This window comes from Aspergillus tubingensis, assembly GCF_013340325.1.
Source record: "Aspergillus tubingensis WU-2223L DNA, scaffold_13, whole genome shotgun sequence".
NCBI lineage: Eukaryota > Fungi > Ascomycota > Eurotiomycetes > Eurotiales > Aspergillaceae > Aspergillus > Aspergillus tubingensis.
Window position 1 is genome coordinate 783,453 of NW_023336287.1, and position 23,608 is coordinate 807,060.

Consider the following 23,608-nt stretch of genomic DNA (forward strand, 5'->3'; position numbering starts at 1 on the left):
ATCCCCGACCTAACGCCAATATTATTGCTCCCCCCCTCCGCAGTTGGAACTGGCGTTGTTTCCTCCCTAGCTTTGAACTCAACCCAGGCGATCATGCTAGTATCGTTCTTAGCTTGAATCATTGCGACAACAACATTACATGATCATAACTTCACCTAGGGTTTCGAAACAGCCCGTTACCTTCGCTTCGCCAGCAAAGCCTCAACTCCCAATTATCAGCTTCCCCACGAATTAGCCTCCGACGAAGACAATTCTCTGGTATGAGTGGCAGTAATCCTTACGCAAACGGATACGGGTATTCCGATACCAGCCGCTATGACCGCGGTGATGGTGGATACGGCGGAAGCAGTAGCAGCCTTGGGATGAACGGCTACGGAGGAGGCAGTGCGGAGAGAGAGCGTCGCCCAGGTGGATACGGTGGCTTCTATCCAGAGCCTTCATCATCTTCCTTGTCACCGGGACAGTCACCCGAGCGACGACGGGAAAGACGGGAAAGAGATGGTGATCACTCATCGTCGCGATCGCGCACAAGGGACGGAGAGGCTGATAGGAGGGCACTCGGTTCTCGAGATGGTCGCCCTCGCGGAGATAATAGCTGGTTAGGAAACAATAGCAGCGGCGAGAATGTTCCCGGTCATGCGGCAGGTCCCCAGGCCATCGAAGGTTCGGATTGTACCTCTTCTTCCTCTTACTTTTTGCAAGGGGAGGTTTGATTGAGCAGAAGTATGCTAACACTACTGGCTCCCGTCACAGACGTACTGCAAATGGTTCAACGAGAATGGGACTTTGTGGCCTCCGAAAACTGTGTGCCTGTGCAAGTCGCTTTGCAGCTGATGGATACCAGTACCTTGGGAAAAGCCGATCGCGAGCCGGATTTTATAAGAATCAATGATAAAATCCAGAGGACATTGAAGTCCGTTGTCAATGGTAAGCCGCCAAGCCCCTCATCTGCCTTCAAACGATGCTGAAGTATCCAGAACATCACCAGGGCTTCAATAGTTCCATTGGTACTTATCATAAGATCCAGTCAAGCATACAGAGCTCACAAAGCCGAGTCCGGACATTGAAGATCTCGCTGGAAGAGGCAAAATCCGGATTGTTGTCGACCAAGCCCGAATTAAAGGGGTTAGCTACGTCGTCACAGAAATATGACGACATTATACAATTATTCAGCCAGATACAAGAGATTCAATCTCTGCCCGAAAGGCTAGAATCACGAATATCGGACAAACGATTCCTTGCGGCTGTGGAGGTATTGCATAATGCTTTGCGGCTGTTGCGGCGCTCTGAACTCGAGAATATTGGAGCCCTCGCAGATATTCGCGCCTACTTTGGAAACCAAGAAGCATCTCTTACAGACATTCTGATAGAGGAGCTGCACGATCACCTCTACCTCAAATCTCCCTACTGTTCAGGCCGCTGGAAACCACCAGCTGCTGATGGTGAAGGAAATGGGGCCCACCCATCCAGCTGGACCGGAACAAGCTCATGGGAGAGACCCGTTTATGCATTTCTTGGGAAGTTGGACGCATCCACGCCTATGGTCGAAGACGCTTCGCGAAACCCGGAGGCCGATACATTCTACTACATACAATTGCTGATCGAAGCGCTGAACAAGATGGGTCATTTGGACATCGCAGTTGATAGGATAGAGCAACGCCTGCCTGTTGAACTGTTTGCCGTTGTTGATAAAACCAACGCCGAGATTGATGCAAGGTATCCAAACAACACCCGCGGCTTTGCCTCACAAGACAGCAAGTCAAGTTTGCCGACGGATATAATCGAAAAACGCGGTCACGTGCTATCGGAGTTTCTTTGGACCTTGTATGCTAAATTTGAGGCTATTGCTGAAGGTCATCGTGTTCTTCATGACGTTATTGCGGCTATAGTGGAACGCGAGGGTATACCAAAGGGAAGTGCGCTCGCGGGTGGGTTCAAGGAACTTTGGAAGCTTTATCAAAGTGAGGTGCGTGAATGGACTCTGCTGTGGGCTTTTTCGTCTGTCTTTCTAACACTAGATAATCAAGATCCGGTCCCTCATGCATGACTACCTGGCAACGGATGGAGAATCATCATTCCGGCCCCGACACGAAGAGGCTGAAGCGAAACGACAACTTTATACAGGGCAGAGAGATAAGAATAAGGTGCGTGCTATGACGAAGACGTGCCTATTTATTTGCTCACTGGCCATAGAAAATGTTCAAATTGTCCGAAACGGACCATACTTCCGAAATACAAGCCGAGCAAAATGAGTTGGACGAGATTCTCAGGTCTTCGGTTCCTGGCTTGGTCACCAAATCAAGCCAGAAAGCCGCTGTCATCGATGCATCCGACACCAGACAAGGAAACTCGGGAACTGGCCATAAGATCCTCATAGAGCCAAGCGTCTTCAACATGAGCCTCCTTCTTCCTCCTTCGCTATCATTTATTCAGCGACTGAAGGAGATTGTACCCGTGGATTCCGACATTGCCATGAGTACATTGACTTCTTTCCTAGATGACTTCTTGGTCAATGTGTTCCTCCCTCAGCTAGACGAAACCGTGACAGACCTCTGCACTCTTAGCTTTATCTCGCCGGATGCTTTCACAGAGGACCCTCACTGGTCTGGGGTCTCTCCCCGACCGGTTTTCAGGGTAATTGAAATCCTAGGCAACTATTTACATATTGCTAACAGCTGGTCGCGCAGGGTACGGTCAAATTTATGTCGATTATTCGAGAATTCAGTAAAATGCTATCCAGCATCCCACATGATCAAGCTTTCACACAGCTACTCCTTTCGCAAATTGTGACTTACTACGACAAGTGTTGTGGATGGTACAAAGGTGAGACATCCGTGGCCAGCATCCTTGTTTCATTCTTCTAATTTGCAACGTTCAGCGATCGTGACCAAAACATCTCCCCGAGACAATGGAGAAGTCCGGCTCAAGGCTGCTGCGCGTCATGCGGAGTCAGGCGACGTTCATGACATTATCACGGAATTATGGAACGGAGTGACCGAGAACAAGCGGGAGCTCGTAGACAAGGTAGCTAACAAAGTCCCCGTGCCATTCCTTCCTATCGAAGGCCTATGGTAGGCCTTTTTCTTGGAAAGCTCGAGTTGACACTATCAGGAAACCGACATCCTTATCAATTCGACGAATGAGGTTCCATTGGAGCCATACGACATCATATCTGACCCCAAGACAGTCGTATCCTTGTCGCTTCTTTTCAACAGCATGGTTAGTTGAGACGATCCAAGTCCAGCGTTTTTCAATCACAAAAGCTAATTAGTACAGCAATGGTTCGCAAGCCATCTTGCTCAGTTACGTCAAATCACACAACCAGCCTCCGACTCGCGACAGGCTGAGTCCCGACCAGCCAATCGCCGCTGGACTCTGATTGGTGCCATGAAACCAAAGTGCGAGGGCATCAATCAACCAGTTTATCTTCCTTTGAACCAAGAGACAGCGACTGTGTTCGATACTACTCTTCAGTCTCTCCGCGATCTTGCATGCACTGCTCTCTTCGCCCTGCATGTCGACATCCGTTGCGGCATCATTCATATGCTGAAGCGGACAATGGAAGGCCCCAAGCCCCGGAACACACGAAGCTCGGAACCCGCTACGCCTTCCCCAAGCTCGCTCGCCAATTGGTGGCACATTCTCTCAAACCAACCAACTGCTGCGTCTCCTACAGTGCTTGAGCTGAACAATGACTTGATCGCGTTTGACACCAACATCTCGTCTTACCTAGGACCACCTGAGCGATGGTTCATCACGTCTGGGCTTGCTCGATTCATCGACCGTACTTTCGTCGCGAACACCTGTCATATTGGGGCTATGAACGAAAATGGCGCGCTCCGACTGCAGCTGGACGTGCTAGTGCTGCAACAGAATCTGAAGAACATCATCATAGACCCAACAGATGATGGACGGAAAGATGACAGTCCTAACTCACAGCAGAACAGTGAGCACACCGAGGTGGTTGCTCTGCCTCGTAGCGCTAAATTCCTCGATTGGTTCCTGGAAGGTGCGGAGAAAGCCTTAGACTACGCAAAGGATGAGAAGGAATCGTTCGCAACCCACGGAGACCAAGCGCTGGCCGCTGGTAATGGCGAACCGTTCACGTACGACGAACTCAAGGTCCTCATTGACCTTTGCTTCTCAGACATTCTACTAGGCCCCCGAGGTGCAGAGAATCGGGAGGAGTTCATGGCAGCAAAGAAAGCCAGCGCCGATGCGCTCTTGAGGTTAAACGAGGTAATGTGGGATTCCAAGTGACGGATAGATTATATGCGGCTTCAAACCAGGACTGTGCTGGAGACACAGCCCGCAATGGAGGCCATGCCTGGACGCTTGTGGTCATCCGATTGAAGACCCTACCTGATTAGAAAGCTAGACAACACTCTCAACAGTACCAACGGAGATTAAGATATTATTGATAAAGATTGTTATTGAGACTTTTTGGTGAACGAACTCCCGGCTCCAGAGACCCGACCCACTGCGGGATGCCGCGGAGCGGATGGATCCCCCGTTCATTGCTAGCCCTCAAATGGTTGATGGTTCTTTTTGCCGCCATCAGCCCATATTTTCCACTCCCTTTGTTTACCCTGGACTAAACCTGGCTAGCCAGAGGTGAGTCCGGCTTGAACACCCCTGGAGCTCTTGGTCAGGCTATTGGCGGCTTGGTGCAGGGGAGACAATCGCCCCCGACTGCTTACTAGCCGGGCAATTTTCTCTGGCCGTTAGGTGATTTCCGAGCAGTGGGTCGGGCCCGTGTAGTTTAATTACTCAATATCAGAAGCCATTGATGTTGGCCAACATCTAAGACGTGCGGAGCAAAGGGAAGACCCAGCGGCGGCGCTTCTCCATCAGTTCTGCTCCAATTCCCTGGTCTTTCAATGTGGTGATCCACGCCCGGCGTTTCACATTGCGATCTCATTTCGCGGTGCGCGAACGAAATCGCTGCTGCCTTCCCTCGGGCTTATGTGTCATTAAAGTTAAGGCGCTAACCAGGGAAAATCTTTACGACTGTTCATTTCCTTAGATTGATGGCTGCTGATGGATCACACTATCCTGGCTCTGGGGCCAGACGCCCCCGAACGCTCGTTCTCCTTCCCTCGCCTCTTATTATTCTGCGAAGTTCCTTCTTTTCTCAGCTTCCTCTCTCTTTGTCGCTCCTTTGCCATTCTGTCTGGAACAGCAGATTCTACACACTGGGATTTGAAATCCTGTCCATTCATTCTTACTGACCATTATTGTGTTGACTACACGTCCTGTCTTTACTGTGATTCCACGCCATCTCTTGGCCGGCAAAGAGAGAGAGACATCCATTCTTTATTTCATTTCTTGGCACCTTGTCTGAGACACTTTTCTCCATCTTCCAAACATGAAGTATCAACGCCTCGCCTCTTTGGGCTTTACTGCCCTGAGTGCCGCTGCGACGGTCTCTGCTAACCCACTGCTGAACCGTGAAGCTGAGGGTCAATGCCCCCAAGGCTACACCCAGAGCGTCTACTACAAGACTATCACTCTCCAGCCCTCCTCTACTGCGCCAACCGCGCCAACCTCTACGCTCGCCAGTGTGGGTGAAGGCCAATGTCCCGTTGGTTACACTCAGAGCGTCTACTACAAGACGATTACTCTCCAGCCCACTTCAACTGCATCCGTCGAGCCAACCTCTGCTCCCGCTGTTGAGTCAACCTCCGCTCCCGCTGTTGAGTCAACCTCCGCTCCCGCTGTTCAGTCAACCTCGTCCCCTGCTGTCGAGTCAAGCTCTACTTCAGTTGATCAGGTTACTACTCTGCACTCGTCTTCAACCGTCATCGTGACCGAGGTCGTGACTGCAACCCCTGCGGTCGCCACCACGAGCTCCGCGGTCGAGAGCGTTGCACCAGTTGCCACCACCTCCGTTGCCGAAGCTTCCCCTGCTGCTGAGACTAGCGCTGCTGTGGAGGCTACCTCCTCTTCCTCTTCCTCGGTCGTTGAGGTGACGACCAATGCTGCTGTTAATGCCGCCGCAACTACTGGTGCCGCTGAGCCTACCTCTGAGGCTGTTACCACTGAGGTTGCAACTACTGAAGCTGTCGCGACCACTGAAGCTGCTGCCCAGCCTACCCCTGAAGCCGCTACCACCGAGGCTATCACTAGCCAGGCTGCTGCTGCCGCTACCACCGAAGCTGCTACTACTCAGGCTGCTGCTACCACCGAAGCTGTTGTTCAGTCTACCTCTGAGGCCGCTACCACTGAGGCTGCCACTACCGAAGCTGCTGCTACCCAGGCCGCAGCCACCACCGTCGAATCCAAGTCTACTTCTTCTAGCTCAACCGCTGCTAGCGCCGCGACATCGTCTGCCTCCAGCTCTAGCTCTTCCACCTCTAGCAGTGCCCTGAGTTCCGAGTACTCGGGTGAGGCAACTTTCTACGGCGGTAACGTCTCGGGTGGAACCTGCTCGTTCACCGACTACACTATCCCCTCTGGCCTCTTCGGCACGGCACTCTCCTCCCAACGCTGGGACAACGCAGCGGAATGTGGTTCTTGTGTCGAGGTCACTGGCCCTAGCGGTACCAAGATCAAGGCCATGGTAAGTCTCATCTCCTAAGCACTGCTTCCCTACATGCTTTCGTTCCTGTCTCTAACAAACTCCAAGGTTGTCGATGAATGTCCCGAATGCGATTCCAACCACCTCGATCTATTCGAGAGCGCCTTCTCCGAGCTCGCCGACATCTCCAAGGGCGTTATCAGCATCGACTGGGAATACGTTGCCTGTGGTATCACCTCCCCGATCGAACTGGTCAACAAGAGCGGTACCTCCGCCTACTGGTTCGCCATGCAGGTCGTCAACTCCAACCTGCCCGTCACCAAGCTTGAGGTCAGCACCGACAGCGGTAGCACCTGGCAATCCACCACCCGTTCCTCCTACAACTACTTCGAGAACCAGAGCGGTTTCGGTACCGACACCGTCGATGTCCGTGTCACTGCCGAGGGTGGTTCTCAGATCACCGTCAAGAACGTCAGCGTCTCATCTGGCTCGTCTGTCACTGCTTCCTCCAACTTTGAGTAAATTGGTGATCTGACCCGACTGACTGGGTGTTCGCGATGACGGGATATGATGTTGTACTCTTTCTAAAATTTTAATTCTCTAGAAGTGTGTGTGCCGGGTTTGGTCATGCTTCTGCTTACTTGGTGTATTAGCGCTTTGTTTGGGGGCTTCTTTTCACAAATCTTATAAACTTCCTGTATATACTTATTTCGAAAACCTATTAGGTTACCACTATTACTACTTATGTCTAAGAATAACACCGTTCATGCCACATATCGCACCGCGCCACATCCACTTGGTTCTCCTTCTCTAGCCACGACTGTCTAACTATCATACTACACTATCATATAAACAAATCATACTATCATCTACGACCCCATTTAATACAACTCACTGCACAAATTTCAATATCTCCAAATGACAAATCACACTACATAGTTACCCAATCCCACTACTATATACCCTTTCTCGAACTAGTAATCACTTCTATCTACTCCCGCGGAATCGCAATAAAACCCAACCAAGGTCATACTCTTCGTCCATCGCGCAGAAAGAAATACAAGTATCCAAGTTAAAATAACCAAGCAGCCAGCCAGCCTCCACCATCCAACCTATCAGGCTACAAACCCACTCTCTCAATTTAATCCAACACTACTACCTAGCTAGCTAAGCAAAACCACCCACCAACAAGAGAAAAAAAGATAAGAGAAGAAGAAACAAGTCGAACAATTATCCTGATCTCAGATCTCAGCCAAATTTGGAATCGTCACACACACACACACACACACACACACACACACACATCGCATACATGGGGATGTATGTAAATGCACGTGATGTATTGTCAACAGCGGGCGCCCGGATGTATACTCAGGTGTCGTCCGGTCGGGGGTAAGACTGCTGGGGCTATGGTTTTTATTATCTACTGTATGTATGAGAAAGGAGGCACGGGTATGGTACGGTGCTAGATAGTAGTACGTAATGGTGGTGGTATCATCTATGTATTACTAGGTGAATCGAATCGAGTTGGACAATTGTGTTTACTGCTTATGTAGTAGATGGGAATGCTATGGGGAAGGGGATAAAGTTGAAGAGTGAAAAGAAAATGGAGTGTGGTGTGAATGGTTTGGGGCATGGTTTCGGATTTGATTGTGTATCTATGAGTAGAGTAATGGAACAAGGGAAAAGAGACACCAATACTGTAAGTGTCCTAGAGTGATCGGCTATGTATGTGCCGCATGTAATCTACTACTCTATTGATTCCAGTGCAGGCAGGACAAATCACTCTTATCTTTGATTACTCGTCCGATATCTGCTGTTTACAAAATCATTACTAGAATCATACCGAGATCAGACTTGAAATGAGCTTGCATTCCGATAACACGCCGTGGTGTCCTAGGCTACATGGCCATCGGATCATCCACTCCCAGCCATAGTTTCGCCGTCCCATCCTTAAGAATAGCATACAGAAAAGAATCACAGCAGGGGTAAAAGCAGATACGGGGAAAATAGAAACAGGATACCCACCCCAGGCTAGGCAATTAAAATAAAGATTGGAGAACCACATCGTTCTCCCTCACAACAAAAACCGGACATCGTAAGACTGTACCTTGCAAATAACTGACATGGAAAATAAAATTGGAAACAGGGAGAGATCAGGCAAGGTCTGTTCAATGAAAGGGGAGAAGCTGTTAGGATAAGGTGTTAAAAGGGGAAAAGGAAGAGGAAAGCAAGCGACAAGATCGGTGCTGTCTCATGCCTCCCAAGGTAAACAAGTCGTAGCACATGTGAATATAAAGAGACGAGATAATGCAGTGATTCTCACACTACATTCTCTGTACGCACAGTAATGCACGTTAGTCGAGATTAAACCTGGCCTTGGTCAATGTCAAGGGGCTCCAGCTCCTTCGAGTCTTCGTAGTCTTCGAAATCGAGACCTGCGTCGCGGCAGCGCTGCAGCCACTTCAGCGCAATGTCACCGCGACGGTTGACTTCGATCTTCAGTTTGGAGTTCTGCGAGCTGATTTCGTTGATTGCATGGCTCGTGGTCATATTGTTCTGATCCCAACGTTCACTCATGGCTTTCTTTTCTTCGTGTAGTTGGCATATATATTCGATTGCGCGTTGCAGAATGGCACCCTTGTTCTTGTCACAGTTGGGGACAAGGCGAGCGATCTGATTGATGCCCTCATTGATCGCCTCACGGCGTCGCCGCTCCACTAAGTCTTTATTAATGGATGCACTATGAAAAGTGGAGAGGGGGAAAGATTGCTGTACCTTCTTTGTGATTGTTTTTCCGAATCTGATGCCACTCAGGAGAACCTACAGAAGGCTTCTGGTTCATGCTCTGTGCTTCGCGAGCAGCGTAGACGGCGGCAGCAGTAGAATTGTGACCATGTGCGGAGCCGATAGCCTGGCCCATATCGTCTCCAAACGTCAAGCCATGGGCGAGATTGTTGTCAAAGGTCGCATCAGGGGGAGGTGGGTATTTGTTCTGAGGGGTGTGGGCGGCGAGTGCCGCCTTAGCAGTGAGGGCGTTATCATCCGAGATACCGTTTTGGGGACCAACATGTTGCAGGATTTGCTGGTCGATGTTGAGTTCTGTCGTAGCACTTGGAAGATGCGTGTCATAGGATCCAAGAGAGCTATGGGCGAAGTTCGGCTGAGTATCTGGGGCGGGAATGCTGCCGTTGCTCCCATTGGAAGATCGATTCAGACGCTGGGCATCTGGACCGGTGCTATCGGTACTGTCGCGCTTTCGCTTGGCCGTAACACTACCATCGGTAGCACCCAACGACGGATCAGACATCGTTAGGTATGTATGATATGACTGCCCTGTGCGTAACGGTTAGTATCGCGGCGCGTCATTTAGGGAGCCAGCCACCACCTTCGAAGTGCACTTACCTGCTAACGATAGGGATTCAGTGAAGTTACCGGAGTTTCGCTCCAGCTCTAGGGGCCTAATCGGAGAGATTAGGCGATTCCCGTTAACTCTAGAAGTTCCGTTAGTAACCAAGTTGCTTTTGCACGATCAGTACGGTTCAAGATGATGTAGGAAATGATCCGGCGGATGAACAAAGCAACACTATTGCAAGTGGGGGAAATGGTAGCATTCATTGAATTGCGGTGGAGCCATTGGATAGTCCCAGTGAAGGGCTACAGTTGCTGGGGTGCACAGGTGAGCCAGATCTCTGAACGGGTTGTGAGCTAGTAACGCGTTTGCTGACGCGCCCACCTCCGCATCCAAGCACCAACAAGCACCGAACACAAGATGAACGGCGCGACCACCAGCAGAGATACAACTACAAACGAGAGATGACACTGAAGCGAGGGCAGTAGCACGGGCACATGAGGAGATGAAGAGCAAATCCCTGAGATGGGAGCGAGATCGGCGACGCGTCGCGAAGACGCCTTTGCGACCGATGGAAGCGGGAAAAAACAGCATCATCATCCTCGGCCATCGCCCGACCGGGCCATGTCGGAGAAGGAGAGGACAAGGGGGTTTGCCAAAGCAGAAACCATAATGCTATGGCGATGCTGATGGCCGTGGCAGAACCGCGGAGCAGACAAGAGGCGACAGAGAGTAGAGGGGCACAGCGCGAGCGAAGGGGAGGAGAGGGAGAGCTGGATTGATTACCTTGGGATGGTCTATCTATCACCTGACAGCAAGTCACCTGCCACGGGCAACAACAAGAGGGAAGACACCGGTTCGATCGCAGAAGCTGGAGAACGAAATTTGTTCACGAAAGAAATGGTCGGGATCGAAGCATCCACATCAAAGACAGCGGACGGATCGGCTTTGAAAACAAGCAAAAAGTTGTGGCGGATTTTACAATGGAAAAAAGGGATACATGGAGGAGTAGAGAGAGAGTCGAGTAGAGAGGGACTGCTCACGTGGCGAGGGACGAAGGACGAGAATCAAAGAGAGGAGAACCGCCCGCTACGGTGACCCAAATGGACCCGAGGTGTAAAGTAAAGGATAATGTGAGTAGTATGTAACGCCAGGCCGATCACCTGACCCCACCCTCTCTCAAAAAGTCAAAAGTCACGGAGTATTGATAGTAACTAACTAACTAACCAGTTGGTTAATGTTATACTCCCGTGGTACTTGCTGCAATGTATATAGTAAGTAGTTCAACTTCTCCCTCCAAAAAACAGGGCTACTGTAGTACCTGATCCAAAACAGACAATAAAAGAGAAGGGGAGGAGGGTTATTCTGAGAATCACTTACAGTAAAGTAGAAACCTACTAAACTTACTAGTAGTAAGTAAGCAAGTCTCTTTTATTCAAGTGAGGCCAGCCCGGAATCATACCACCACCAATACCAACCATTTTCTGTAAACATCATTCTCATTGAGTTTTTTTTATTTTTTTGCCCTGGCACATTATCATATTCCTATTTTCCCTTCCCTCAACCCCCCCACCCCTTCACCTCCGTTCCAACCGGTTTTCCTCTTCCCCCATTCCCTCCTTCTCCATCACAAAATTGTCAGGTGCTGCCATCCCGTGCCCCCTCCTCACCCAACTCCTCGATCACCAATTCTGATTGGTCGGCAGGCCTCCTCTGTCCCGGTGGTCGGAGGAGGGGTTCACCCGGAATCACGTGGAACCCGGCAGCCCTCTTGGCTCGAAAGGGGAAAAGGGGACTGATTGGTGTCCTTTCTGACTTCTCTAGTGTCCTGCGATCGGTCTATTCAAGAACATACAGTAGCACTGATCGAATGGGAGGAATATCCTGTTATTCCTGCAGAAGTCCATTATTGGAGTGGAAACGTCGCTGCGCCGTGGAGGGTGCCTGCTCATCCCGGTCGGCCCGTCCCTTCCAAGTAGCAACCAGTTACTGGACGGTAGTTACAACTAGTGACTATCTATGGAGTACTAATGAGTTATTTCAAGTCGAGTCAGCACCAAAGTCTCAAAAGAGTCATTACTGTGGTGGCTTGTCTCTGATCCCCCCTCCCCTTAGCCGCCGATCTCTTTTGCAGTCTGAACTTTCCATGTATGTCGTCATGATCTGACTGTCCAGTCGTCCACCTGCCTTTGTGCCCCCTGTTTTCTGCGAACGGGTCATAGATACTATCAGTGACTTCCAATCGTCAGTCTACAAAAGTACTGGTGGGAGGGAGGCCCGCAATCCACCCTCCATTTGGCATGATCAAGCCACGATGGGCCTCCATGCCCTGCCCCATTGCGCAGCAACTCTGTTTTCTTTCGAACCAACCCGGGTCAATTCTCAATCTTTCCAAGGCTGTCCGCTAACTCCAACCGTCACATGTGTGCGCAATGCAACCTATCAGGTCCGCCGTCGCGATCTCTACTAGCCTTCTCCTCACTAAGATGGCCGCGCATCCTCCGAAATATGCTACCTTTCCTTGCCTAGGGATGCGCGTCAAGGGTTGCATGCAGAAACGGGGGGGTACCCGACAGGAAGAGAAAAAAAGCCTCCTTCCAAGATTCAGCAGTTGACTTTGAGGAACTAGGAGTCCATCTGACGGGCGATGTCGCTGATCAGTTGGTCATGAGATAAGATGCTGGAGTGGATACTCTACCCTTAGGTACTTTAGCTTGCTGTAGCGATCATTGTCCGGAACCCTCTGATCATCCGGGGTTCTTGCCGCAATCGACCTTGGAGGATAGTATACAGTTACTGTGTAGTAGGCGGGTATTCTCCGGAGAGCAGAAATGAGTCTAGATTCGCCTTGGTCGCTCCAATGCGAATAAACAGCCAAGTGACAATGACGAGTTGCCATCGCCTGTCACATGAATGATGGTCGAGACTGACTGGGGCCAGAAAGTGCCTCACATGATAGATCATGGCTCACTGTGGCAACTCGGGACTTTGGAACCTGCCCGTCTGTCGGTCGGTCGGTTGACGATATGCACTTCACTCTCCGATAAGAAGCCCACTAGGTCAAAGGACAGGGTGGGGAGCCCAAAGCGCAGGGAACAGAACAAGTGAGCCAGAGACTGGTGCCCAGATAAGCTTCCTACACAGCAGGGGAAAGGACGTCGACACGGCTTCCTATCGTGCCAGACAATAGATCCTTGGACATGCATTGCGACTCTTATTCGGTTTTTGTCCACGTCCAAAGCAACCCCAGTATACGATCTATTTGATTTACGAACGCCGACTCAAGTGACGCCATCTGAAATAGAATTGATAGGCAGGGCACCACTCCAGGCTGCAACCCACCAACGCCGAGGTGGCTTTAGCCTCATGTGCAGTTGGAATGTCATTTTGAAGCTTTGACCAATCCAAACACCATGCTGGGGTCTGCCGTAGTGTCGGCAAAACAAATACCTTCCGTCGTCGCACCCATCATATCCCAACACAGAATTTGTGTATCAAATGACGGTGCATCTGTCTCAGCGGCATCCGTATCGTCACCAGGGTCTCCTTCTTTAGAAGAAGTTTCCTTACCTGATGTACGGGATGGTGGTTTCTGTGTGATTGCTACGATAGCACTCGTGCCCGCGTATCGAGCTGGGTTCGTCCCTTCGGCGCCCGGTTCTTCTCCCGCTCTATTGGCAAACACAATGATAATCTTCTTTCCGCGATTAGCATCATCGCCGTCGAAATTGGTTGCATGGCCCATCTTTTTCCTGATAAGCGGCATAAACCGCTGGATCCAGTAGTTAAACGTGTCCAAGTCCGGCTCATCACCGAGCGAGTCGAGCTCGTCCCGCTCCAACAAGGTTAACCAGGCCATAGAAAGTATGACCAGCTCGGACTTCGTATCCAGGACCCGATTGGCAAACTCCCAGGCAGTAAAGGGAGCTTCGAATCGATATGGGTTGATGTCCATACAGATGCCGAAAGAGGTAGCTATCTGGGACTCCACCGAGCTTTGATTTGAGTTTCGGAAGGAGAGCTGGTGGAAGCCTTGCTGCGGGTCGCCCTCTGCCGCCCACGTCTCATCCGTGTAGTATAGGAACGATTTACGGTAGTTTAGGACGATGTCACCACTTTCGTCCACCACCAGCAGGGAGTTGTAGCAAGTCTCCCTGGAATCAGTTGAATCAGCCTGTTGGGCACCATCATCTGTGTAAATTTCCGGATAGCCCACACAGACTTTGCATTGTAAGCGTTTGGCCGTTTCTCGAGCCCACTGCGCTGAAGGACCTTGTCCAACGGGCTCTAGGAAGGGTCTTATAGCCTCCAACGAGGGGAAGTTGTATCCTGGCCGAATTAATGACCGTGCTGCTTAGAAAAATCCGGGGGCGAAGGGAACCTCAATAGATGTCGGTAGAGGTAAGAGCTCCAGGCTAAGACACACTGAACAAGCCACCGAGCACAAACATCCCGAAGCTCATGCGTCGTGTGACATCCGTGGGGAGGACAGAGTAACACTTACCCGTCAAGGCCAACTCGGGCAAAATCAAAACATCCGGCTTCAGGAGATCAAGTCCAACCCCAATTCCAACGCCCCGCACTACCTTCCCGTCTTTGAGCAGCTCATTGGCTCTCTTGATGTTGCCATCGACATCGCCCAAACGAGGGGCAAACTGCAGCGTTGCTACTTTCATTCCTTGGGGCCGTTGATGGTACAAACGCAGAGATGAAGTACGATAGTTTTGAGCTGGGCCACAGCTGTGTCGAACGCGTAGAGTAATACTGGTATTGCAGATGGCGAGCGGAGGCCGCGTCAAATGCAGGAGACGGAAGCTGCGTTGGAAGGGTCCGACATGGATGGGTGCGAACACTTTGACTGCGAGGTACAAACGAACGATGCACAGAACTTCACAACCGTCTTGGCTTGGAAAGAGACGGGGTGATTAGAAATAAATGCTTCTACTTGGTCTCCTTGTTGTGGCCGAAGGGAGCCTGAAGTAGCGAAGTATAGACAACTGATTAAAAGTTCTTGATGAAGTGAGTGAAGCGAGAGACTTGACTGGACTGGAGAGGGGAGCTCCAGTGAAGATGTTTCCAGGTTCTGATTGGCGGAGAAGCAATGAGTTCACGTGATAGTCCCGTGGCCAGAACCCCAAAAAGACTGCCGGGCGACGTCATGGCACGGGGGAAGGAAGGCGATCAAGCTTCATTTTAATTCCATCCCAGGCCAATATTTAATCTAATTCAGACTCGGACTGCCTTTGTCCTTGGCCATGAGGCTGTCCTTCATCGCTCGCCCTGTCCTTGGCCATCTTAAGAGAAAAAGAACATTGGACCGTGCTGTGAGGGGACCTACCAATCATTGCATCTGATCCAAGGGTCGGCGGTACCTGATTTGCTGCACAACCATTTTTTGGGTGGACGGATGAATGAATAGTAGTATGGATGGATGCAATACTACTCGGTAGTTACTCCGTACTAGGGAATATTTTTAACTTTGGAAAATCGAGGTAGTTCTGGTCCGGTTCCCGCGTTGGGTTGGAGCCTTACTTGGGCTATTGACTCGTTTATTGTTTCGAGTCGGGATCCGGTGGATAAAGGATGGGCCTCTGGGCGAACTCATTCCGCGACAATAATAAGAGCCATGGCCATCCTCTTTTTTTTTTCGGGCCTAGCAGTTGAATCTTTGAAACCGTCAAACTATACTCACTCGTTTCAATCCCACTGCATTCATTCTTTTGTGGGTGGAGTCACCTCATCATCGAGATCATCATCCTCCCTAGTAGTGAGAGCAAGTTGTGTACATAGGGAGTAGATACTAACTACCGACTATTTACTGACTGAGTACTTTCCTTTACTCCATTCCCATTCATTCATTATACCCCCTCTTGGTTGCACCAGAAACTCGGAGAGGCCCATTCGAGGTCCTTTTCCATTTAACTTAACATCATCTTGACCAGCATCATTTCCATCCTTCCATCGTTGAATGTCGTGCTCAGATCATCTTCTGTCCCTTGCCGCGCCCCTTTTCGATCCTCACCCGCCAATCAAAGCCGCCCACTGCGATCGATTCTTATCCTTGGGCCATCGACATCATTTCCTAATCCTCCCACCACAACGTCTCTCCTCTCCTCGTCCACCACGGCCTCTCCGCCATCTAAGCGCGCCTCGCGGCCCCCTCGGTCGTTTTCCTCTTCGAAAACGTCTCCTTTCGCCTCACAAACGGACCCTTCACTATCCTCGCCCCCGGTTAAAGAAGCATCCCCTTATCCCCCGCGAGGCCTCCGCGTCCGGTGCCATTCCTTCGAGGCACATCCCCCCACATCCTCCGATCAGGTCACCGCAACGAGCTCCTCCCAAGCCAGATTTTCATATCGGCGAAAGAGTTCCTGGATACCTCCCACGATCTTGCGCCCGCCGTCAGTGCGACTCGCAAACCCTGTCAATTACGTTCCCCGCAACACTCCGGTCACCGTACCCCATCTGTCGCAGCTCTCCGACGAGAACCTCCCACTCGACGCACACCGAGACGCCTACCCTTTGCTGACTATCCCCGAACGGCGTCGCAGTCGACCGATCCCATCCCCGAACAGTCTGGTGGTGGAGCGCAGCCAAGGGGAAACGGAGAGTGGACGCTCCAGCATCGCAGTGCCTCACGGCCAGAGGCGCAGTGGCGCGTTTGACGACCAGCTGGTGTTACGAGAAATGTCCGAGTCGGGAGTATCAAATGGTGCCCCGGAGGTAAAGAACCCTCGCGCTCCGGAACGGGCGCATCTGGGCCTCGATTTCGCGGTAGACGGACCTGGGCCGCTTCACGACGACCGGCCCCGCCACATCCAGTCGCAATCCTCGCTGCGATCACAGTCACACATTGCATCTGTACCATCCATTACCGGCGCTCAGAATGGCGGCGAGGCTGATGTGGCGGAGGAGTTAGCCTGGGGCCCTGCGCATCCGTGTTATCCTCACATCAACCCACATGTTCCGATTGGGTCTGAGGAGTACATGACCACCCGCATCATACGAATCCGGCGTGATTGGATGATCAAGGGAGACCTAGCTCCCACATTCTCCAACCTGTACCCCGAGATTCTGGACCCGCTATTACCCGAACAAGAGTTTCGAAAGGTGATCGCCACAGTGAATGATGAGCTCGTTAAGGCGTTCGATCCGTTCAGCCTTCGCAACTTCATCGACAGTGCGCTGAGCCTTCTGACGGGATGGATTTGGGAAGACATAGGCGCGCCAGGAATCAAGAGCCATCTCAAACGGGTGGAAGCGTGGCTGGAGAGGTGGAACAGAGAGGTCGGGGCCAAGGACGGAGTACATATCTGGAGTCTCCGCAGGACGGCGTACATGTCGCTGGACATCCAGATCCCGGATCCTAAGGTTGGCATCATCCGCAGTGAGGGAGTTCCATCGCTTCCAGGGACCCGGCCGAGCAGCGGCGTTTGATGGAATTCCCGCAAGATTTCTGTCAGATCGCCATCTGCGGTCTTGAGTCCCATTTTACATTCTCTACGACTTCCTTTAATCATCTACGCCTTTTTAATATGTCTCGTTGGGAAGGGGGACTGCATTCGAACTCCGATCTCCGAGATTTTATTCTCTCTCTTTTTTTTCTTGTGATTTCTTTTGATACTGGACTCGCCGTCATGATATCCATGCCCTAACCTTGATACCCGCCATGTGGGCGTCAGTCCATGTTATCGCAATGTGAACCAGCGCTACGAGGTTTTGCTGAATTCGAAAGTACGGAGTGGCATGTTGCATTCTGTCGCTCCATGCCGACTCGTGGACAGCACATCCGGCCAGCACATGAGACGAGCATAGCACAACCTCTCAACCATCAGTGTGTTACTGTCTGTATGTATTTAGGTGCCTATATGAGCTGTGTATATATATACCTAGTATGCTCGACCGTCAAAGACCCGGAAACAGCTTAGCATCGAGCTGTAGTCGGGAATAACGCGAGCATACATAATACCTATTTCAAATTGCCACGGTTGATCTCGAGATCAACGCCCTCCATAGTCAATTATGATTCTGCACATACATGAACGTAGTGTCTCGTAGGCACCTCCGCACACAGTGTACTAAGCGTGCTCTTTTGGTGTTTTCGACATCGCTCCTCCGACTCTGCATCAGCTGCCTATAGCCCTCTAGACGCATCAGACCATATAATGCCAGTCGGTAGCTTATACAATAAAAGAACACCATCTTCTCAACATACTACTTGAGCCATGGCACCATCGGGGATTTGTCAATCTTCCATAAAAGGTTATATGCCCTACTTTGACGCAGCCGTGAAAGAAGCCGAAAGAACCATCCAGTTACTGTGTTTTTGTTAAGTTGCCTCACCTCACTTGCACCCGAAAACAAATATACTAACCAGAAGCTGAATGACGGGTTCCTCTCAACACGCGAATACAACGATTCCATGGACGAGAGTTATACTATCTAGACTTGAGCTGTCGATGCTCATCCTTGACAGCTCGAGCAACCCTTGCGTATGTGAGTGTTGTGTCGCCATGACTTAATATTTACGCATTAGAACATCGAATTATTGATCGCCAAGTTTTCACCAAACACACAGAAGAATTGGAATAAAGTACTAAACTATGTACTGGCTGGCCACTCGAAGTGCGCATCGAAAAGAGCTGTAGTAATGCGAGTAGTAGTAGTGTCGGCGGGCAAACCGCATCCATCGCCTCCGCTGGTCGAGACCGACTTCACCTCTCTCCGCGGCCCCCTCATTCCTCTCCGTTCCCCCCTTTCCTTTCTTCTTCTACTTACTTCTCCTTCCACCCCCCTCCCGCCCCTCATCCTCCGCAGCGCCCCTTCACCATGCTCTCCGGTATCCTCATTTTCAACCAAAAGGGCGAGAACCTGATTTTCCGCGCTTTCCGCAGCGACTGCCGCCCGCGCCTCGCCGACATCTTCCGCATTCAAGTCATCTCCAACCCTCAAGTCCGCTCGCCCATCCTAACCCTGGGCTCCACGACCTTCAGTCATGTTAAACACGAAAACATCTACCTGGTCGCCGTGACCAAGAGCAATGCCAATGCCGCGCTGGTCTTCGAGTTTCTATACCGATTGGTTATGCTGGGAAAGAGCTATTTTGGGAAGCTCGATGAGGAGGCCGTGAAGAACAACTTTGTCCTGATCTACGAACTGCTCGACGGTGCGCTTCATCTCTGCTTTCGGGAATACTACCAAATCGAAAGATTACTAAACCGCAGCTTTCTCTTTCATAGAAATCCTCGATTTCGGATACCCTCAAAACACCGAGACCGACACCCTGAAAATGTACATCACCACCGAAGGCGTAAAATCCGCCATTGCCAACTCTGCGACCGATTCCAGCCGTATCACCATGCAAGCAACTGGCGCTCTCTCCTGGCGCCGTTCTGACGTTAAATACCGCAAGAACGAGGCCTTCGTCGACGTGATCGAAGACGTCAACCTTCTCATGTCCGCCACAGGCACTGTCCTTCGCGCCGATGTCAACGGCCAAATCGTCATGCGAGCTTACCTCTCCGGCACTCCAGAGTGCAAATTCGGCCTCAATGACCGCTTGCTCCTCGATACTGATGCTGCTGGCTCCTCCACCCCCGGCAATCGCGACGGTACTATGAAGGCTACCCGCGCGGCCGCGGGCTCCGTCACACTCGAAGACTGCCAGTTCCACCAGTGCGTCAAGCTGGGCCGCTTCGACGCCGATCGTATTATTTCCTTTGTGCCTCCCGACGGCGAGTTTGAGCTCATGCGCTACCGCGCTACCGAAAACGTCAACCTGCCTTTCAAGGTTCATCCGATCGTGCGTGAAGTCGGCACCACCAAGGTGGAATACAGCGTTGCTATCAAAGCAAACTACAGCTCGAAACTCTTCGCGACGAACGTTGTGATTCGCATTCCAACACCGCTAAACACGGCCAAGACGACCGAACGGACCAGTCAGGGTCGGGCCAAGTACGAACCGGAACATAATAACATTGTGTGGAAGATCGCGCGGTTTTCCGGTGGAAGCGAATACGTCCTGACAGCAGAAGCGACGTTGACGAGCATGACGCACCAGAAGGCTTGGAGTCGGCCACCGCTTAGTCTGTCGTTCAGTCTTCTCATGTTCACCAGCAGTGGACTATTGGTGCGGTACCTGAAGGTATTCGAGAAGAGCAACTACAGCAGTGTGAAGTGGGTGCGGTACATGACTCGCGCGGGCAGTTATGAAATTCGGTACGTTTGATGTGAACCCCTTGCGCAGATAAATGTGGGGTGGTGATTAGTGTGCTAACTCCAAGCGAAACAGATTCTAGTATGATATAATAGTGCAGACAGGGTGGCCGACGGTCCTATCCCCCCTATCTATATCACAATAGCTTCCATTCTAATTTCCCGACCTTTGAGCTTGGTGTCTGGCGTTGACTGATCGATTGCATGTTTTCATGTTGGGTGTGTACTGCTGTACTCATACTTCCTAGGTTCTGTTCTCTTGTTTGCACATAGGGGCTGATTGATGCATGGCATAATGGCATTACTGGGTTTGGTCATGGACATAACTTAGATGGTATTGGTAGTTCGTTTCTTTATTTGCAACTTAGCCGGAGTACTTTACTGCTTGCTTACATCTTGCTCAAATTTATGCTTTGTCTTGCAACATATAGTAGTAATAATTTTAGTACTATGATGTTTCTTTCCTTCACTTATCTTCATTCGTAAATCCCCTCAATACTACCTAGCTTACTACTAGATTAAAGACAGCGTTACATTTCGCAACGGCTGAAGCGGCTTAGCAGCACTCAGCTTACCTATTACCTACCAGTTATGGTTAATAACTTAGTAATAATGAATAGTTACCTAGTTAATGGAAGGCTCGACCACCACTCATCAAAGCCTTTTCCATTCTAGTACAAAAGCGCCAAAGTCTCCTAAGTAGTTCCCATTACGTGAAATCTACCATAAAAGGCGAGGATAAGGTTTCACATATGCTTCGAAAAAGCATACATGATGTATGTACGTGCGGAGCAAAGCAACCATCTGTAATTTTCGATTATGAGATAGAATAATTTAGGTCTACATACATCGCTTTTGCAAATGATTTAAGATAAATAGATAGATAGCTGATAGATAGTTTGATAGATAGATAGTACAGTTAGAATAAAGTACATACACAACCAGTGTGCGTCGGTCCATAGATAGTCAGTCATATGATACATGAAAAAGGAGTAAAAAAGAAACCCGAAGTATAGTCATCCATATCCCATCTATCCGTTCATCCATTGAATCTGGTCAATGTGGATAGATGGATGGGACAAACATAATGTAAGTAACCCCGGAAATGTAGAAACAAAAACACACAGCACCGTGAAATAAGGTAAAGTAATGGGTAGTAGTAACACAATCTGAAATCCCCGAAAGGAACACCTAACGAAAAGAAGAAAAGAAGTAAAACAAATCCATCCATATCCCGTATCGTACATGAGCCCGTAAGTTGTGTGAAAAGTAAAACAGGAGAGCCGAATAAGTCAAAGTCATAATACAGGAGGTAGCGTAGCGATGCTATCAGGGTATTGGCGGTTTAAAAAGGCGCAAGTTCAGAAGCGAGTAGAGTCGGTATCGTAAGCAATAATAAACGAACGAAAATATTCATCGGTAGACACAGGGAGGAATAAACGAAAAGGAGGCCATTTTAAATCCCCATCGGGTCTGGTTTAGCTCCTCGTCGCAAGCCTATCTCCCCCTGGCCTAAAAGAGTTTGCCATCTGCGTCTGATGGATTCGTGGTTTCTGCCCAGTTCTCTGGCGCAGTCATCCAAGATTTGTTCGGAGAATTGATATCTTTCGAGGACCAAGTTCACTAGCCGTCGATCGTCCTCTGCGACCCAGGAAGGTGACGCATCGATCGGAAGTATTTCGTGTGACGCGGACTTTATGCTTTCATCGTTTGTCTCGATGGACGGCAGTGGCGCGTCGGGATTGTATAGTGAGGTTTCCAGAGGGTTTATTTCACTTGCGCTCAGATCTTCTTGCGGTCGATGCGCCGGCGACAGAGGCGACTGTGTGATCGGGGGTGAATAAAGTGAGTAAAAGTCTTCCTGAGTAAGACCTAGTGGTAGGTCATTGGGGATTTGTCTGCGACGCTTGGGCGTGGAGAAACGGTCGCGCGATTTGGCATTTTTGGTGGGTTCGCGATCCTCAATTTCCGAGTCGAGGTCTATTTCATAGGCAGATCGGTTGCGCTTGTTCGCACGACGCGTAAGTTTGGAGGGAGAGCAGGGTGATGGGGAGGAGCGCGTGAGGTTGTTCAAGTCTTTCTGGGCCACTCGCTTCTGCGACCGGGAGGGAGGAGGGGATCGTAGCTGGAGGGGACTTAGGAGACGCGGAGGAGTCTTGCGACGGGGGATCGAAGCAGGAGAGATATTGAGAAGGGATTGAAGGGCGCGACTGGTTCCCAGTAGGCCATTGCCTGAAGGGAAGAGGTCATCTTCGGTGGGGGGTGGAGTGTTGAATAGTAGGTTGGGCGCGAGATGCGACTGAGTCGACTGTTGTGGCATGTCGCTAGGCAGCGCAGATGGGAGTAACATCTTGCGCGACGGAGATGGGTATTCCCCAGGGATGAGTGACATATGAAACGACAAAAGAGTGAAGATGAGTTAGATAGTTGGCGAAGTAGTGGTGGTGTTGGTGGTGGGGTGAGGCAGTCGATGCCGGGAGTGTTTGTGCGCGGATCAAGAGGAACCCGCGAAGAATGTAGGTTTGCGCCGGAAGAGGTTTGGAGGAGAAGAACCAGAGATCGGGGGACAGAAAGAGCGTGAATGAAATGCTAATAGCAAGCGCTTTGATTTGGAGTAAGTCCGGGGAAATGCGACGAGGGAATGACAGCGAAGAGGACTGGGGGGAGTGGGAGGCGAAGGGAGGATATCAAGCGGCGCAAATCCGAGGAAGATGATGATGGGATGATGTCGGAGAAAGGAAATGGGTGGGAAAATGGGCGAAAAAGGAGAGATCCGATGCCAGCGGGCTTTTCTGGCGTTTTTGTTCGGTTCCGCAAACGGGGGGGACCCAGCTTCTGGCCCAATGACCGGCAAACAATGGCTCTTGGAAAGTCTAAATCCGGGCTGCAGATTCCCAAACACACACTAAACAAAGCCACTCTTGTGTTCGATGGACGGTGAAGGAGGAGGGTAGAAGTAAGAAGAAGTTGAATGCGGTGGCAGGTATAGGAATGATGGACCGGCCTTCAGCTGGAATTGAATGTGATATCACAAACTGATTGGATGACATCGAACTTGTACAAAGAATGACCAGTAACACTTTTGGTCGGTCGCCCTCATGCCTGCCTTTTCGTTGCCTCCTGGACTCAACTCAGGTTTGTTTCTTTTCTCTTTTCTCTTTTATTCTTTGTTTGTCATGTCTCTGCTTTCTTCCTCCTTCTCATTCCTGCCCTGAGAACAGGGGAAAGGGCCTATTTTTGAAGGTCGAACACTGCCTTCATCCCTCTATATCTCCTCTCTCTTAATGCCCCTCCGGAGGGTGGAGTGAGACAAGGAGTGCAGGAGCCACTTCGGAGGGGATGCGCGCTGCAAGGCGTCTCCTCGCAGGGTCACCCATTGCGGCATTTCCCCATCGCCGTGTCCACTTGATGTCAAATGCATCGACACCAGCTGGAGAGGAGAGGAGAGGAGCTATCACCCGTCTGGACTGGGATGGGCCGGACCGGTGTGGGACAGGAGGCTGTTGCATTGCAGCTTGCAT

The 23,608-nt window shown here is 50.6% G+C and overlaps 7 protein-coding genes across 7 annotated transcripts; 4 read left to right on the forward strand and 3 right to left on the reverse strand.

Annotated features, from left to right (window-relative positions):
• Positions 1-260: 260 nt before the first annotated feature.
• AtWU_10566 (exocyst subunit SEC8) lies at positions 261-4,260 on the forward strand (the record flags this gene model as incomplete). Its single annotated transcript, XM_035505670.1, has 9 exons — positions 261-663; positions 754-927; positions 978-1,966; positions 2,028-2,144; positions 2,194-2,634; positions 2,688-2,823; positions 2,879-3,024; positions 3,112-3,219; positions 3,277-4,260. The coding sequence occupies 9 exons, from the start codon at positions 261-263 to the stop codon at positions 4,258-4,260; spliced, it is 3,498 nt and encodes a 1,165-aa protein (XP_035361563.1).
• A 1,108-nt stretch (positions 4,261-5,368) lies between these two features.
• Positions 5,369-7,042, forward strand: AtWU_10567 (putative extracellular cellulase CelA/allergen Asp F7-like; the record flags this gene model as incomplete). The annotated part of the gene is made up of 2 exons (XM_035505671.1): positions 5,369-6,562; positions 6,629-7,042. The coding sequence occupies 2 exons, from the start codon at positions 5,369-5,371 to the stop codon at positions 7,040-7,042; spliced, it is 1,608 nt and encodes a 535-aa protein (XP_035361564.1).
• Positions 7,043-8,887: 1,845 nt separating this feature from the next.
• Positions 8,888-10,138, reverse strand: AtWU_10568 (putative HLH DNA binding protein (Penr2); the record flags this gene model as incomplete). Its single annotated transcript, XM_035505672.1, has 4 exons — positions 8,888-9,240; positions 9,299-9,856; positions 9,926-9,981; positions 10,035-10,138. 4 exons carry the CDS (start codon positions 10,136-10,138, stop codon positions 8,888-8,890), a joined length of 1,071 nt encoding a protein of 356 aa, XP_035361565.1.
• Positions 10,139-13,254: 3,116 nt separating this feature from the next.
• Positions 13,255-14,548, reverse strand: AtWU_10569 (putative protein N-terminal asparagine amidohydrolase; the record flags this gene model as incomplete). The annotated part of the gene is made up of 2 exons (XM_035505673.1): positions 13,255-14,201; positions 14,377-14,548. 2 exons carry the CDS (start codon positions 14,546-14,548, stop codon positions 13,255-13,257), a joined length of 1,119 nt encoding a protein of 372 aa, XP_035361566.1.
• Positions 14,549-15,840: 1,292 nt separating this feature from the next.
• AtWU_10570 (ERF4 family protein) lies at positions 15,841-17,309 on the forward strand (the record flags this gene model as incomplete). Its single annotated transcript, XM_035505674.1, has 2 exons — positions 15,841-15,845; positions 15,908-17,309. The coding sequence occupies 2 exons, from the start codon at positions 15,841-15,843 to the stop codon at positions 17,307-17,309; spliced, it is 1,407 nt and encodes a 468-aa protein (XP_035361567.1).
• A 1,392-nt stretch (positions 17,310-18,701) lies between these two features.
• Positions 18,702-20,170, forward strand: AtWU_10571 (AP-2 complex subunit mu; the record flags this gene model as incomplete). Its single annotated transcript, XM_035505675.1, has 3 exons — positions 18,702-19,038; positions 19,112-20,090; positions 20,164-20,170. 3 exons carry the CDS (start codon positions 18,702-18,704, stop codon positions 20,168-20,170), a joined length of 1,323 nt encoding a protein of 440 aa, XP_035361568.1.
• Positions 20,171-21,543: 1,373 nt separating this feature from the next.
• On the reverse strand, positions 21,544-22,437 carry AtWU_10572 (uncharacterized protein; the record flags this gene model as incomplete). The annotated part of the gene is made up of 1 exon (XM_035505676.1): positions 21,544-22,437. One exon carries the CDS (start codon positions 22,435-22,437, stop codon positions 21,544-21,546), a length of 894 nt encoding a protein of 297 aa, XP_035361569.1.
• Positions 22,438-23,608: the final 1,171 nt, after the last annotated feature.